This window comes from Trichomonas vaginalis, chromosome III (assembly GCF_026262505.1).
Source record: "Trichomonas vaginalis G3 chromosome III, whole genome shotgun sequence".
Lineage (NCBI taxonomy): Eukaryota > Parabasalia > Trichomonadida > Trichomonadidae > Trichomonas > Trichomonas vaginalis.
In genome coordinates this window covers 9,022,348-9,039,660 of record NC_067205.1, presented here as the reverse complement: position 1 = coordinate 9,039,660, position 17,313 = coordinate 9,022,348, and the positions used below count along the sequence as shown (strand labels likewise).

The 17,313-nt window shown below is 32.9% G+C and overlaps 7 protein-coding genes and 1 pseudogene across 8 annotated transcripts, besides 1 other annotated feature; 3 read left to right on the top strand and 5 right to left on the bottom strand.

The window, feature by feature from the left end:
- Positions 1–25: 25 nt before the first annotated feature.
- Positions 26–992, bottom strand: TVAGG3_0668850 (annotated as a pseudogene). The gene has a single exon. A coding segment is annotated over exon 1 (967 nt).
- A 1,623-nt stretch (positions 993–2,615) lies between these two features.
- Positions 2,616–4,170: a mobile genetic element.
- Positions 4,171–4,324: 154 nt separating this feature from the next.
- On the top strand, positions 4,325–9,100 carry TVAGG3_0668830 (guanylate cyclase protein; the record flags this gene model as incomplete). Its single annotated transcript, XM_001303729.1, has 1 exon — positions 4,325–9,100. One exon carries the CDS (start codon positions 4,325–4,327, stop codon positions 9,098–9,100), a length of 4,776 nt encoding a protein of 1,591 aa, XP_001303730.1.
- A 561-nt stretch (positions 9,101–9,661) lies between these two features.
- TVAGG3_0668820 (protein kinase protein) lies at positions 9,662–10,582 on the bottom strand (the record flags this gene model as incomplete). The annotated part of the gene is made up of 1 exon (XM_001303728.1): positions 9,662–10,582. The coding sequence occupies one exon, from the start codon at positions 10,580–10,582 to the stop codon at positions 9,662–9,664; it is 921 nt and encodes a 306-aa protein (XP_001303729.1).
- Positions 10,583–11,599: 1,017 nt separating this feature from the next.
- On the top strand, positions 11,600–11,851 carry TVAGG3_0668810 (30s ribosomal protein S14; the record flags this gene model as incomplete). The annotated part of the gene is made up of 1 exon (XM_001303727.2): positions 11,610–11,783. The coding sequence occupies one exon, from the start codon at positions 11,610–11,612 to the stop codon at positions 11,781–11,783; it is 174 nt and encodes a 57-aa protein (XP_001303728.1).
- A 228-nt stretch (positions 11,852–12,079) lies between these two features.
- TVAGG3_0668800 (small GTPase mediated signal transduction) lies at positions 12,080–12,773 on the bottom strand (the record flags this gene model as incomplete). Its single annotated transcript, XM_001303726.2, has 1 exon — positions 12,176–12,721. The coding sequence occupies one exon, from the start codon at positions 12,719–12,721 to the stop codon at positions 12,176–12,178; it is 546 nt and encodes a 181-aa protein (XP_001303727.1).
- A 59-nt stretch (positions 12,774–12,832) lies between these two features.
- Positions 12,833–14,402, top strand: TVAGG3_0668790 (uncharacterized protein; the record flags this gene model as incomplete). Its single annotated transcript, XM_001303725.1, has 1 exon — positions 13,762–14,382. The coding sequence occupies one exon, from the start codon at positions 13,762–13,764 to the stop codon at positions 14,380–14,382; it is 621 nt and encodes a 206-aa protein (XP_001303726.1).
- A 337-nt stretch (positions 14,403–14,739) lies between these two features.
- Positions 14,740–15,456, bottom strand: TVAGG3_0668780 (protein serine/threonine kinase protein; the record flags this gene model as incomplete). Its single annotated transcript, XM_001303724.2, has 1 exon — positions 14,762–15,364. One exon carries the CDS (start codon positions 15,362–15,364, stop codon positions 14,762–14,764), a length of 603 nt encoding a protein of 200 aa, XP_001303725.1.
- Positions 15,457–16,021: 565 nt separating this feature from the next.
- On the bottom strand, positions 16,022–17,053 carry TVAGG3_0668770 (ribose phosphate diphosphokinase protein; the record flags this gene model as incomplete). The annotated part of the gene is made up of 1 exon (XM_001303723.2): positions 16,037–17,020. One exon carries the CDS (start codon positions 17,018–17,020, stop codon positions 16,037–16,039), a length of 984 nt encoding a protein of 327 aa, XP_001303724.1.
- Positions 17,054–17,313: the final 260 nt, after the last annotated feature.

The following is a 17,313-nucleotide window of genomic DNA, read 5'->3' as shown; positions in this document are numbered from 1 at the left end:
AGTTGAATTGTCATTTAGCTCTGACATCAAATATCTCGGAGTAAATTCATCCATGTCATTTGGATGATATGCTATTAAATCATATCCCTTAGCGAGCTTGTATTTTCCAGGTTTGAGATTATATCCGTTTTGGTGCTGAGCCATAAAGCTAAATAGGTTCGGGTCAGTATTTCCATCCTTGAACTTTCTAATAGCTTCTTTATATCTGTCACTAAAGTCAACAGTATCTGGGAAACCACACTCTTCTTTAAGCATTTTTAAGAATTCTTGGTTTCCTTGTTCTCTACTTCTTTTATGTCCTTGCTCTGTTTGTGGTTGTTGTTGTGCAGGGTTTTGAACTGTTGGTTGCTGTGCTGGTTGTTGTGTTGGTTGTTGTGCTGGTTGTGGAGGTGGTTGTTGTGCTGGTTGTTGTGTTGGTTGTTGTGTTGGTTTTGGTGCATGCCTGTGTCTGTGTCCATGTGACGATGTAAATGTTTTAGGTAGTCCTGGTGCAGGTGCTTCTCTTGGAGGGTTTGGTGGTATATAAGTTCCACCAGCTGGCACATATGTTCCATCTGCAGCGTAATGTCCTACCTGACTTTTCGTTTTTAAGAAAGCATTTACTAGGTCTGTTTTGGTCTGTTTAACTCTTTTTCTTGACTTTCCACAACAGTTGCTCTAACGGCGTCATAGGCACTTTGAACTGCCTGTCTCGTTGCTGCATCTGTTATTTTCGTCATATTTTGTGCTACTTCTTTTAACTCTTTGTCGAAACCTTCAGACTTCAGTTTCTTTCCAGATGAGAAGTCGTTCACTTGTTTCACCTTACTATGAAGAGCTTCGAAAGCGTTCTTAAAGTCAGCATTTGTTAAAGCTTCATTTGAACTATCTTCATCCGCTTGTATTTTTGTCCTTATTGACCCTATGAGTTGGGCTGCTTTAGCGTTGGCTTGGGCATCTAACCAGTCATTGTTAGCTTTTATATATTCTGCGCTTTTCATTGCCTTTTGCATAGCCGCGTCGTTATTTTTACTTTCTTGTGCTAAGTTTTCATACTGTACGGTTTGGTTTTGCAACTGTAAAAGTTTTTCTGCCTTTACATTTGCTTCAACTTCTTTTTTATACTCATCGCTATCCATATATGTCTTCAGGGCTTTTTTGTTTTATCTCTTCATCTTTCAGTACTTTATATCGAGTAGTATGGTTTTTCAAATTTATGACATCTTGTTCCATTTTTGCTACTTCTGTTGCTTTTTCTGACACTTTTTTCGCATATTCCTCTGTACTTAGTTCTTTCAGTTGTTCTTCTTTCTTCTTTTTCTCTACGTTTAACTCATTGAGTTTCTTTGTGTGTCTGTCATATTCTAGTTTCTTTTCGTTTTCACTTATTTGCTTCTGTATGTCTATGTTTGACTTTTTGACATCTGTTATTTGATTTTTGAGTGAACTCAAATTCATTTGACTTTGAGGGTTATAGGCTGTTCCGTCTGCAGCTCCACCATAGCCTGCCATTTTCGCTAAAAGTGCCGCTCTTAAACCTCCACTCTGTGCACCAACAACTCGGTTTAAAAGCATAGGATTGCTTGACATTTGTTGCAACATAGTGGGGTCATTCAGCATTTGTTGTTGCAACTGTTGTTGTGGTGTCAGTTTTACTATTGGATGTTTCAATGCTCTCTTCCTCTTACGTATATTCTTACGTAGCTTACGTGGCATTTTAAGTGAAGTTAAAAAGCGGCTTTTGACAGATGTTTTGTAAAGACTTCTTCGTAAAGACTTTGTTGAGACTTCTTCGTAAATGAGTGTAAATGACCCAAAAATATAATTTAGGGTAGAAGGGTATATCTAACCTCTTTTCTAACCTCTTTTCTACCCTCTTGAATTTTCATGAATTTCTTCGTAAATGTTTTGTCAAGACTTCTTCGTAAAGACTTTGTTGAGACTTTTCGTAAAGACTTTGTTGAGACTTCTTCGTAAATGACCCAAAAATATATTTTAGGGTAGAAGGGTATATCTAACCTCTTTTCTAACCTCTTTTCTACCCTCTTGAATTTTCATGAATTTCTTCGTAAAGACTTTGTTAAGACTTCTTCGTAAAGACTTTGTTGAGACTTCTTCGTAAAGACTTTGTTGAGACTTCTTCGTAAAGACTTTGTCAAGACTTCATCGTAAAGACATTGTTGAGATTTCTTCGTAAATGACCCTAGTAGTATATTTTTGGTGTAAATTTCATGAAAATTCAAGAGGGTAGAAAAGAGGTTAGAAAAGAGGTTAGATATACCCTTCTACCCTAAAATATATTTTTGGTGTAAATTTCATGAAAATTCAAGAGGGTAGAAAAGAGGTTAGAAAAGAGGTTAGATATACCCTTCTACCCTAAAATATATTTTTGGTGTAAATTTCATGAAAATTCAAGAGGGTAGAAAAGAGGTTAGAAAAGAGGTTAGATATACCCTTCTACCCTAAAATATATTTTTGATGTAAATTTCATGAAAATTCTGAGTAAAATGACAGATGTTTATATGACACTTTCTCCGGTTTATAGGACCTCTCTCATATTCTAAACATCTTCGGGGCTAGAGGGCACGAAGTGCCTGGAAGCCCCACTACCTTTTTTTTTTTTTTTTTTTTTTTTTTTTTAGCTGTCAAATACTTTTGTATTTTGAAGTAAATTAGTATAAATTTGTTTTTACTTTTATTTCGAAAAAGTAACAATAATCGTAAAAGGGTATTGATAGGATTGCTAAAGTAACTAATTTTAGCTGTCAAATACTTTTGTATTTTGAAGTAAATTAGTATAAATTTGTTTTTACTTTTATTTCGAAAAAGTAACAATAATCGTAAAAGGGTATTGATAGGATTGCTAAAGTAACTAATTTTAGCTGTCAAATACTTTTGTATTTTGAAGTAAATTAGTATAAATTTGTTTTTACTTTTATTTCGAAAAAGTAACAATAATCGTAAAAGGGTATTGATAGGATTGCTAAAGTAACTAATTTTAGCTGTCAAATACTTTTGTATTTTGAAGTAAATTAGTATAAATTTGTTTTTACTTTTATTTCGAAAAAGTAACAATAATCGTAAAAGGGTATTGATAGGATTGCTAAAGTAACTAATTTTAGCTGTCAAATACTTTTGTATTTTGAAGTAAATTAGTATAAATTTGTTTTTACTTTTATTTCGAAAAAGTAACAATAATCGTAAAAGGGTATTGATAGGATTGCTAAAGTAACTAATTTTAGCTGTCAAATACTTTTGTATTTTGAAGTAAATTAGTATAAATTTGTTTTTACTTTTATTTCGAAAAAGTAGCAATAATCGTAAAAGGGTATTGATAGGATTGCTAAAGTAACTAATTTTAGCTGTCAAATACTTTTGTATTTTGAAGTAAATTAGTATAAATTTGTTTTTACTTTTATTTCGAAAAAGTAACAATAATCGTAAAAGGGTATTGATAGGATTGCTAAAGTAACTAATTTTAGCTGTCAAATACTTTTGTATTTTGAAGTAAATTAGTATAAATTTGTTTTTACTTTTATTTCGAAAAAGTAACAATAATCGTAAAAGGGTATTGATAGGATTGCTAAAGTAACTAATTTTAGCTGTCAAATACTTTTGTATTTTGAAGTAAATTAGTATAAATTTGTTTTTACTTTTATTTCGAAAAGTAACAATAATCGTAAAAGGGTATTGATAGGATTGCTAAAGTAACTAATTTTAGCTGTCAAATACTTTTGTATTTTGAAGTAAATTAGTATAAATTTGTTTTTACTTTTATTTCGAAAAAGTAAAATAATCGTAAAAGGGTATTGATAGGATTGCTAAAGTAACTAATTTTAGCTGTCAAATACTTTTGTATTTTGAAGTAAATTAGTATAAATTTGTTTTTACTTTTATTTCGAAAAAGTACAATAATCGTAAAAGGGTATTGATAGGATTGCTAAAGTAACTAATTTTAGCTGTCAAATACTTGTATTTGAAGTAAATTAGTATAAATTTGATATTATTTTAACTCCCTTTGAAAACCTCAATTTTCCATACAGAGGGAACGGGAATAGCATCCAATATTCCCTGAGAATGGTTGCGCATTCTCAGTTCCCTCTATATTTCGAACGAAGCTCTCATCGGTCTTTTTTTTTAATACTAAACGTTTTTTTCCCCTGTCACTTTTAGCTAAAATTTGGGTTTGCCAAAAAGTTCCCTCAAAAGTATTTATTCATTAAAATTTATCCACATTATTATTCTGCATTATATTCTATCAACATTCTTTCATACGTTATCAAGTCCATTTGAAAATTGTGTAAATTTGTATGACTCATATAATTTCTATAAATAATTATTTATAATGAATGGAAACCAAGCAACAAATAGCGTAGGAAGCGCAAGCACCGAGGCTAATTCACAGTTGCTGGGGACCATTCGTACCGATGGTCTTATTGACATGAATTTCCCATTGATAATGAACGTATTTCAAACTCATATCTCTATTCTCATTGGGTATCCATTTTTGTTTGCTTATTTCCTGCAAGTACTTTTCATGTCAATATGGCCCTGGAATAAGTATATGGAAGGATTTGAAAACTATCCTGTTCTTAAATGGATCTATCAAATCCTCTACATGAGAAGATTTCCATCTACTGAAAATGACTACTTTATACAAGCAATAATCATATTTGTACCTAATATTATCATATTGTTTATCAATTTTTATCAATTATCTTACTATAAGCTTAACCGTAAGTTTATATCAGCAATGAATTATCCACTTAGACTTTACTTCGAATCATTAATGATTGCCACTAATATGCCAGCAATGGTCGGTGCTTTGGAAACGTTATTCAAAATTTTTCACGGAAACTTTAGTTATAAGATCATAATTTCCTGCATTTTATTCTTATTTACATACATATACGAGTATTTCGGATTTATTATGATTCAAAGTCTTGCTTCTCGCACTGCATTTCTTACTAAAGGACCTTTAACGAATTTCGATCCAGCAATCATGATATATGTTATTGTTACGAATATAATAGTCATGAACCTCTACTTTTTGCTACGTCTTTTCGAATCTTGGGCTCAATTATTAGCAATTTTACTTCACATGGGCGTTTATGCGTATTTATCATATTACATGTCTTATTATCAACCATTTATTGACGTCTTATTCCAAGCATTAGGTGATGGATGGTTTTTTGGCGTTACAGTTGGTGATTTACTTTCATTTATCTGTTATTTCATTAAAAAAGATATGCATTACTATCCTCTTGTAGGAGCATTGATTGTATTTGGTCTTGCAACAGGATGCGCATTGATTTATAGCATAATAAAGAGAAAGAAAATAATTAAACAATTAGACAAATCATTTTCATCAAAAGATGATGCAACTGATTATTTTGATGAACTTGGATTAGCAGATAACGAACTCACAGCCCTTTTATACTTAAGAATTGCTTTCATTTCTTATTCTCCTTGTTTCTATGAATGGACATTAGTAAATTACCTTATTGATACATACAACGAAGAGCTCACACTGTCAACGTGCCTACAAATGGTCCACTTTTTCCCAAAGGAAACAAGATTATTAAATAAAATTTCCAAACTTTTGCTCAAACGTCGATCGTTGGCCTTCCTCGACAGATTCCTTATATTCCAGATCGATGCCGTGAAGACATTACGTAACTTTACCGTTTCAAATGCTTCGAAATTGAAGTTGGTTGAATTAAGAACAATGAGTCGTCAATGCGAGATGCTTGCAAGAGGCGCTGTTGATTCTCCTAAGCTCGGAACCGAATATTTCGAAAGCTTGGCTGAGAAAACTCAGTCAGCAAACGCAATTTGGAGAGAATCAATACTTAGTTCTCCTAATAACCCAAAGTTTTGCGAAGAATTCGCGAAGTATTTGATCAATGCTGAGTGTGATTTCCCTGGAGGCCTCAAAATGAAGCATCGTCAGAATATTATCGAATTTGGAACATCGTTCAGCGTTGATAACTCGTTCAGAATGATGATTGCAGCATTTCCTAAGTACTTAACAGAGAAAATTGTTGATTTCCAAGGAAAAATCATCAAAAATAATGGAGTTAACCGCAAAGCTATGTCGAATATGCTGAATGGAACTAATGGTTCAAATGGTTCCAACAACAGCAACTCGTCAAGCAGCCTCGAAACCGATATTTCAGATTTTGATAACCAAGATTTGGGTTCTGAAGTGGAAGAACACCTTGGCAAGCTAGTTCTAACTCTTCCCAGAGAGAGATTAGCACTCCACAGATGCTTAATGAACAAAATTCCACTCGAAATCAAATATGCCACAACAACAATGATCTGGAATGTTCTTTTATGCTGTGCTTTGTTCATTTTCGGTTGGCAGTATTCCAGTTTTGCTCTCAAAAAGCAAGTTGAAGGGATGGATCAAATTGAATCTTTCGCATTTGCCAGATTCTACTCATCAGTATCGAATACAGTTCTCGAAATTGCAGATTACATGTCCAAAGAAGCCAATGCACAGAAGCTTGAAGCAATTAAAGACCTATTTCATAGTGATGATGATCCAATATTTAAATTGTTCAATGAAAGCCTTCTTTTGCAGATGCTGAGTTTCTCAACTAATTCTTCTTCAGAATTTACTGAAGTTTTCGATCACATCGCAAATGAAGCTCTCAATGGAGACAATGTTGAGAAATACATTGCACCAATCATTGACACAAAGTGGGAATTCCATGTCTGCCATGGAACACAACCACTTCCAACTGCAGATAAGATGTCTTTCTCATCAATGTTGTCACTTTTAATAGTTTATTCAAGAATTCTTTCAGGAGCAGCAGAACCACCACATTTGAATAACTCTCCAGAGATTTGCATGACAGTACTTAACTATATGTCCATTTATAATGGTTCTCTTCAAGTTTTCGAATCAATAACTAATAATCAACAAGATATTGGCTCGAAATGGAAGAAGAGATTCAACGTGCTTCAAATAGCACTTCCAATCGTTATCTTTTTCTTAGTTTTGGCTCCATTACTTACAATTCATGTTATGTCATCAAAATCACTTCATTTGATCATAGATATGATCAAATCCTTTGACATTAAAGCAAAATCACAAGCTAAGGAGCCAATTATGCTGAATTCCTACTCTGATGACATAAAAGTCGCAGATTACCATTCAACAACAAAGAGATCAGCTGTTTTACTATTCATTTTATTCGTAATATCAGCTTGCATCTTCATCTGTGCCTTTTTCGGTTTCAGACTTGTTGTTAATTCAAATTCTTCAATAAATAAGATAACGAATTGGAATTATTTGGCAGCAATTAGATTGGCATTATCATCAGAATCAGCAGGACTCACCGTTATGGTTGCTTCTTTGATGAATTACGTTGGACAATTTAATTATTTAGATCCAACCCTAACCGTTCGGCTTTCATACTTCGTCCTCTCAAAGCTTGTTCAAGTAGATAAAGCGTTAGTGGATGGAACTTCCACAATTCCTGCTTGCAGTGGTTTTGACCAATCGTTAGACGAATTGAATCTAATTGACTCCGAAATCAGCTCGGATGTCGATGATCCAACAAGGACATATGTCAATGCAAGTATCCACAAAATGATCGATGTTTATTACAGTTTTGCTTATAGTATCATCCAAAGTATGAGCAAATCTCCACCTTCGTATAATATTAATGATCTCGTAAACGCCATTTATTTGACGAATTACAGATTATTCTCGAAGGAATTGAAATTTTCATCAAGATTAATTGAATTGGCAGAGAAAGAAACCACCAATTTCACTATCACCATATCAATTATCTTCGCTGCTTACTTTGTTCTCCTTTTAATTCTGATCCTTTTCTCATATGTTTACGAATTGTACAGAAAATACTCTTACCAAGCCGCATTAATGGTTCTAAAGCGATTTTCACCATACGAACTCCTCAATAACAAGCTCTTTAACCAAGTTTTCCTCAAAGGAAAGAGCGATAACAAAAATGAGAAACTTTCCGTTGAAGGAAACATCATAAAGAACTCTAACTCTCCTATTTTCTGCACAAGCCTTGCAGGAATGATCGAAATTGTCAACAACGGAACAACAGAATTACTCAGATACACTCCAGAACAAATGTTAGGCCAATCCATATCTGTTTTCTTCAAAGAAAGGGAAGTAATGGTCCAAAAACTGGAAATAATGAAGAACGGCCAAAGCTCTAACTACGTTGAAGAAGATTTAACCACTTTTACTGATTCAGGAAACGAAAAACCAGTCCATGTGACAATTATTGGCATGAAGAAGGATAATGACAATGATATTAACTCATTCGTCATCACCATGAGAGACCAAACAGAATTGATAAGCCAAAAGAAGCAAGCAGAAGAAGCAAAAGCAAAATCCGAAAAATTATTATATCAAATTTTGCCAAGAGATGTTGTTGTTCAATTGAACAAGGGTGAGAAAGATATATCATTCGTTGTTCCAAGCGCAACAATCATTTTCATTGATATAAACAAGTTTTCGGAATATTCTGCAAATCTGACACCACAAGATATCATGGCAAACCTGAATCACTACTTCGCATGCATTGATAAGATCGCTGCCAAATACAATATGCTCCAAAAGATCAAATTAATTGGAGATATTTATATGGCTGCGGCTGGTTTGTTCAATACCGATTCTCCTGCAGAGCAACATGCTGAACAAACAATTTTATTCGGTTTGGATGTTGTTGCAACAATGGATGAGATAAATCTCAAACTTGATGCAAATCTCCAGATCAGAGTTGGTATAAATAGCGGCGGACCAGTCATCGCAGGTGTATTAGGAACAGATAAACCCGTTTTCGATATCATTGGTGATCCAATTAACGTTGCTGCAAGATTACAATCAACATGCGAAGTAAACAGAGTCCATATATCTCAAGCAACATTTGATTTGGTCAAAGGATCTAATTTCGACGTTGTACAAAGAGGAGAAACTTTCTTGAAAGGAAAAGGAAAACAAATTACATATTATATCAATTCTCCATCGAGAGCATTCAATACACTTGGAAGTCAGCAGTTTATTATCAACCAGCCTCAGAATAATAATCCAGCTCCAAGTTCAAACTTAGTTCCAAAAGATTCTAAGTAATTTTTGATTTTTTTTGATATATATTATATATTTTTATATTTGTATGATTAATAGATAAACGTTTCTATGTGTTGTTTATTTAATATATACTATTTAAGTCTCCACGTGCACAAATTTTTGTTGTCTCTAAAATTCCTTTTTCCAAGGATACAACATTGATTTCATTCAATGAAAATATATTCACGATACACACCACCATATCTGTGTACATAATGCTATAGTCAGTTTCCGATTAAGCTCTATGAATAGCAAAATAGAGAAGCATAAAGTCTCCTGATGTAACATCAACAATAAACTTAAGAAACTTCGCTATTAGGTTCCATTATATAAATGCTTCTATACTTAATATGTGCAAGTTTTATAATTTGTCCTTAGCATGTGAACCATTCTATATAATCTAAAGAATTTTAGATGAATTCTTTTGATCTTGAAATTCACATAACTCATCAGTTCATAACAACATTGTTTTCACACCATGTAGTGATTAATAAGAAATATGCAAAGAAAAATAGAAAAAAAGATAATTATTTGAACTAAAAAGAAGGGAAAAAACAAACAATTTTAGATCTTATTGTTAGGCAAAGAACTACCTAAACGTTTTCTGTTACTGAGTATACCTGTCTTAGCGACACAATTGAAAATTCGAGTGCATGATTTTGGTTTCTTGTCAATGCAGTTGTTGTAAATGTCTAACATTTTCAGCCTTGTAGCTTGCATGGTTGGCCTATTAACTGGCTCTAGTTCGAAGCACATGTTAATAATTTCGGCCAAAGGACCATCTTTTTCAGTTAACTTGCCATTATTATCATTGATATCTTCAAGAAGGATGTTAGTGTTGGCAGCACAGAATGGGAACCTGTCCTTGATCAGACAGAATAAAGTGACACCTAAAGCCCAAACATCGGCCTTATATGGATCATAATCAAATCCAAGGAGGATTTCTGGAGACATATAGTTCATAGTACCTCTGACTCCTTTGTCTGCCTTCAACTTGTCATTTTTTGATAGAAAATGGGAGAGACCGAAGTCACAGATCTTGATTCGATCAAATTTGTCAAGAAGAATATTGGAAAGCTTGATATCGCAATGTGCGAAGCCTTTATTGTGCATAAATGATAGGGCATCAATAATTTGCATTGAATACTTTAAAATTTTGTTTGTACTCTTCTTCACTTTATCATGAATAATGTCATAAAGGCTGCCACCACTGCAATATTCTAATATCATGAATACTTGACCGACATCAACAAAGTAGTCATAAATTCTAACGATATTGGGATGGTTCAACTTGCTCAATATTTCAGCTTCACACTTCAATGATTCAAGATATTTAGAATCTGCATTTTCGCACATTGAAACTTTCGCAACGAAGTCCTGATTGAATTTGGTTGAGTTAACAAGAAAACAAGATCCAAAACTACCATTGTTAATGAATTTTACTATTGTGTATCCGTGGTTCTGCAATGCTTCTTCAACAGACATAATGAATAGATAAGAAAATATTGAATATGATTTTTGTGATGATATTGAATTAAAAATGCATTAGATCATATAACTAAGCAATATTTGCTAAACAAAATTTGTTAATATTGAAAAAAACTACAGAACTTCAGAAAACTTCAAAATTATTTTAGGTAATGAAAAGATCGGCAAGACAGTAATTTTATTACATGTTTGAACAAAATATATTCTCCTCAATTAGAAAACAATCATTGAAAAAATTGAATGGTCAAGAATCTGTATACATTGAAAAATAAAAATCATTGACAATAATATTTTCATATATATCATGGCCCATTTTAAAACAAAATTATACCTCGGATACTGAATTTTTGCCATTTTAACGTTCAACATCTATTTCTATGATAATCTGCTCTAATATATCGTGTAAGTAATATATCATTAAATATTGAGATGATTTCACTTCCCATTTAATCGATATGACATGAAAATGAATTATTGCACCACAAATCCCTTAATGATCTATAAAATCTTATTTATGGTTATAAAATATCTGCATTGACGATAATTTTATGTCATTCATTCAAAATTCAATTAACCAAAATGGAATTTATGTTGATAATGATTCATATGTAGAGGCCGATTTTTTCCTCATTTTCTTTAACATATCAAATTTTTCTCAAATAAAATCAATAAATACTCATAACCTGCGCCTTGTTATTTGATAAAATAGTGCAAACTTTCTTTTTAATACCATTTTTAACAGAGAAATTGATTTCGGCACTTTATATTAATATTTTTCTTATTCAATTAATTTTATTCAATATGGTTTCTAATCAGGTGAGACTGGAGTTGGCTATCATTGAAAACCATTAATCAATTCGGATCTCAAGAATATCGATTTTATCAAATATGAATTTTGCTCGTTAGGTGTTTTTAATTCTATAAATATATTCAGATAGGTAAAGACACTACAGATCAAGAGTTAATTCCATTTTCATCAATCCAAAAAGTGTCGATATAGCGGTTGTGGTCCCCCTTTTTTCCGATGCCAGTCGACTTCGTTCCAAAACACCCACGTGATAATGCTAAGGGCTCCGTCGAGCGCTCCTGCCGTATCTGTGGCAAGCGCCGCGGTGTCATCCGCCAGTACCGCCTTAACATCTGCCGTAGATGCTTCCGCGAACGCGCTGAGCTCCTCGGCTTCAAGAAGTACGACTAAACATCTGAAGTAAGCACAGAAAAAACTTATATTATATTAATTTTTAATTTTTTTTATAATCGATTTTTTTTTTATAAAATATAACCGAATTTTTTTAGGTCATCATACAAATCCATTCTACAAAATCAAAAGTACATTACAAACTACTGGTTTTGGGTTGACCGATTTCTTTTGCTTTTGTAGATATAACATTTCATATGATTTTTTTATAGGTAAGGTTTTCCATATTATTTATGAAATGTCATAAATGCTTAGATATTAAAGTAATCCATCGGAGTTAAAAATGGTACGGGATACGTTTTAAAATGATATTTTAGAAATAAAACTTAAGGTCTTTAAGATAAATGTTTCCATTAAAAGTAAAAACGTCATTTATGTAAATGCGCGTATGTTTAAGCAATATTGCAGCCTCCCTGGCTCTTAGCTAAGACAGCTTCAATGGCAAGATCGTAAACACCGCCAACGTTCTGATTGAGTCTGGCAGAGCAGTTGATTGACTTATAAGCCTTAATCTGTGTGGCAACCTTGTCAATTTCTGCTTGGGTAATAGCATCTGGGGCCTTTGGATCCCAAAGGTCGGCCTTTGTTCCGACAAGAATAACTGCAGCCTTTGGACGGAATTGAAGAATTTCCTGATACCACTTTTCGTTTACGTTCTTTAAGCTTTCTCTATTATCGAGGGCGAAACAAACAAGGACAACATCGCATTTAGAATAGGACATCGGACGAAGTCTATCGAATTCTTCCTGTCCTGCAGTATCCCAAAGATGGAGGCAGTATTGTTTGCCCTTAAACATACGCATTTCATGATGTGATTCGAAAATAGTTGGCTCATAATCTTCTGGGAATGGATCACCCTTGAAAACAAGAAGAAGGCAAGTCTTACCTACGGCACCATCTCCAACAGAAACTACGCGAATTGGTTGAGCCTCGCTCATTAGATTGTCACTTTTTAATTTATTAGTTTTTCAATTCAATTTTGCATAAAATAAATAGCAACAACAACAAAAATATTTTTATACATTTTTTTCTAATATTTTTATCTATTGGGCAATTATAATATAGACAACCGAAAAATAGCCGATAGAACTATTATCATTTTGCATTTTCGAAATTTCTTCTTACTCGGCATTTTTCACTTTAATCTGAGTTACACCAACCACTCTCTTCTAATAAAAGATCGAACGTCCTTATAAAATTCATAGAATCGTTAAAATCTTCTTCTTTTTTAATTCGACCAATTTATTATTTAAGAGCTGCAGCTTAAATATCTCCAGCATATGGATTCCAAACAATCTTTGATACAAGAGATCTGTACCAATTTAAACCACATCTCATTTTCAAACAAAATATAACTTATTCGTTTTTTTAACATGGATAATCTCACATAATGATAAGTTTCCTTACTCAATGGGCAATTTCTCTTTTTCCTCTCATACATTAGCCTTTTCATAAAATTTTTAAATGTTTGTCTAAGTTCTTTCGCATTTCTATAACGGATTTCTCTTTAATTCTTTGTATACACAATCTTTTCTGCTCAAGTCAATTTCTGCATTTCGAAGTGAAGTGAATTTTTAAAATTTTTATCCCTGGCATTTTTTTGAGTTTGTCAGAATAAGGCTCCCAAATACTAATTGTATTGAACAGAGCAAGACTTTTATGATCGGTAAAACATCCTCATATTCTATTTTCTGAGAGAATAAAACCTCGAAAGATATAATCGAATTATTACTTTAGATTTGAATGTGTTCACTGATTTATATTACTAACTATCAGCTATATTATTTCATTCTTGGTTACAAAGCTTCCAAATACCACAAAATAATCCAAATAAACTATTTCACTATTATCAAGTGAGATTTAGATCATGAGAGTGCAAGAATATTAACACCTTTGACTTTAAAAGTGTGATGATCAATTCCTTAATACTACAATACATCGATATTTTCTGATTTTTTATTTTTGTCAAAATTTTCTGATGCTGAAGCTCGAGTCGAATTTTTTATACCAAGACAACCCAATTAAATTTGGGCAAAAAATTGACTCTACTCCAGTATCAGCGAGATTCTATTCAAATGGGCTTACAGAAGTGATAAGTAAAGGAATAACAATTTATTCGTTCTCAGCATCACAAATAAAAGAAATACAGAGCTTTAGAACGAAACAAGGTAATGATTTAAGCGGTATTGAGCTATATTTTCCATCTAAAGTAATTTTATTAAGAAGCCAAGAACCAGAAACAGTACTTAAATGGAAATCAAACTTGATAATTATGAATAACACGAGTAAAGTAGAAAAATTACTCACAATAAACCTATTTCAGAGGAAAGGAATGGAACTTACAAATGAATATGAAGCTTGTACAATACAAGCGGATAAATGGCGATATACTATATACAATGACTGCGATTGTGCCGTATTTCGATATAATTATCCCTACTTAGGAATCAAAAAAGTTGTATTTCAAGAAGGGCCACCAAGTCGTCCATATTTGTTAATTGTTTACCTTATGGATGGAAAAGAGTTATATTATTCTCATAATTCTGAAGATATCTTGATGGAATTATTTAATTTCTTCAAAATATACTGTTTGAAATAAAATGTATATATAGTTTATAATATGTTTTCGTACTTATTTCGGTTTCTTTTCTGAAATATGAAATAAGGCATTTTATTTTTTCAGAAGGTTTAAAATTTCTTGTTAATATTGAACTATATTCCCTACATACTATATTATATCAAGTCGCAACTTCTCAGAAAATCAGAAATATTTAAAAATTATGAAATTATGAAGTTGAAAAATATCACAAATATAAAACAACAATTTGTCTTTCATTTCCAAAAGTGATAGTCACCAAACCTATCAAATAGTGATAGTCAACAATTCATAGAAAAAGTTAAAAATGATAGTCGCTTTGAGTATCAAAAAAATTCACCTCACAAAAATTTGAAAGGATTAAAAAACGAAAATATTTATTTTAGAGCTTCCAAGCATTTGTCATCATGAGGCCGAAGTATTCATCATTATCGATGGATGGAGAAATATGGCGGTAGTAATCGATAAATTCTGTACGTGTAATTTTGCCATCAGCATCTGTATCGTAGGAGGCGAGAAGGTTAGCAAAGATCTTGCCAGCTGTTGTCTTGCCCATCTTAACAAGTTCAGATGATTCTGGGTTGTAAACCATCTTGAAATCTTCAATTGCGACGACGCCAGAACCATCCTTATCGAGCTTGTCGAAGGCCTTGTTGCACCATTTGATTCTCTCCTCATTCATTGGTGGAGCCATCTGGTAAAGGAATTCATCGTAGTCGATTGTTCCGTTGCCGTTAGAATCAAGGAGACGGATGAGCTCATTGAGTTCTGTCTTGTTAAGGATGACACCGATATCGTTCATAAGCTTTGGAAGCTCATTCTTGAGATCGATGATCTTGTTGTTATCATCATCAGCAATTCTGAAGAGACGGCCGATGCCCTTGATGCCGACAGCACCACGCTCAACAATGCGCTGACGGATACGGTTCATGAGAGTGCTCATATCGATGTATTTACGCTGTGGAGCAACGTATGTTGACGACATATGAAATGTAAATCCGTTATCGGTTTTTCGATAACGAATTGAAGGAATCAGGCCAAAAATGAATGGGTTAAATCACTACCAGGCAACACTACCTACTTATTAGTAAATATGGCATCGGTGGAAATTTATGAGCACATCTAACGTTTTTTTACATGATTGAGAATTGACGAGAAAATAAGTCATGCGATTCAAATGACATTAATATTCGTAACGGCAAAGACATGTTTTATTTCATATCTAAAATTTTGCGCGATTCTATTACATTTTAACATTAAATCATTTTTGTATTTTCATTTTGAAGGTTTTTGTGCATAATAACTGGACACACTATAATTGCTGAAAGCAAATTATTAAGCTTATGCATTGTTTCCATAACATTTTTTAAATGTTGATATTCAAATATACATAGAAGATGGTTTTAGGGCATATATATAGGCGCAATTAAGATATGTACTTAGGTTTAATTTGAACGATTGAGTGTAACTTCTATATATTCAAATATTTAAATTTGGAAATATTATTATCATTGAATTCAAAAAACGACAAAGGACAAAACAATATATTCGAGTACAATCAGCCTATGAAGTTTGAAATTCGCATTAAAATTCTTGAAATATTACTTATATTATATATAGAAAACGTTTTAATATATATATAACAAGATATAATAGTTCAGTTCTTTGGTATGATATCCTTCAAACAGTTGACAAATTCCTCGCTGCAATCAACAATCACAAACTTTTCGGGATGAGCTTTAATCTGCGCAGTTTGTGTTGCAGGATGAGTGTTGAGCGCGACAATCTTTCTAAGTGGGCTATTAATGAGATAATTTAATACTTTTTTGTCATTAGGCAAGAAATGAGAAACACAGACATCAACAGAGAGTGCACCAACAGAAAGATACTTTTCTGCAGCATGAACTAATGTTCCACCACTTCTTGTCATATCATCGTAAATTACAACATGTTTTCCCTTGACATCACCAATAACTTCAAATGCCTGCGATTGAGAAATTGATCCGACCATTGTTCTAACTTTTCTGATAAAAGCGACCGGTGTTCCAGACTCTCTTGCAAATGCGTTAACCCAAGCTGTTCTGCCAAGATCTGCAGATGCAAACATGAATGTAGCTGGGTCGAATCCAATTAGAGGAAGTGATTTAAGCAATGCTTTTTGTCCATACAATTCCAATCTAAGACATGGACCTTCGAAATAATGAAGAAGGCCAGCAGTATGAAGATCGAATAAAAGGAACACATTACCATTCGAACCAGAGCCAATTGAGGAAAGCATTTGTATGGTGCATTTTGCTGTAACAACTTCACCTGGAAGGACAGCTCTTTCCATTGTAGAGTATCCAAGAAATGGTATAATGAAAACTCTACGCCGCACACCGTACTGAACCAATGTTGAGCCTACACGGTAAACTTCAAGAATATCATCATCAGTGGCAAGAGCTGAAACATAAATGGCCGTTTTACCAAGTAATTCGAAATTTGACTGAACTTCTAGGCGATAATATTTTTCGCCTCCTGGAAATTCGGATCTTTTAATATTTAACTGGTTAGGATGGAATCCTAACTCGATAAGCTGCTTGACAATAAGTTCGGAAAAGTATTTTGATCCTTCTGTACTTAAAATCAAAAGTTCACTCATCGGAATTGTGAGGTCTGCAAAAATTGAATTGACATATCTCAAATAAAATAAAATTTTGACTGAAATTATTTATAACATTACCGTCATAAAAATGAATGATTCTGGAAACTTAGATTCGATATTTCTAGTTTAGACATATATGCAAACTTATATGTGAAGTTTGGACTGATTCCTATGCATAATTTATCAATTCTATTCAATTTATTTTCAAATCCTGCTTATTCTCTTACACTAAACATGGAGTTATCAGCTCATAATCATCGCTGCTGATCTTATTCTATATTTTGAAGAAT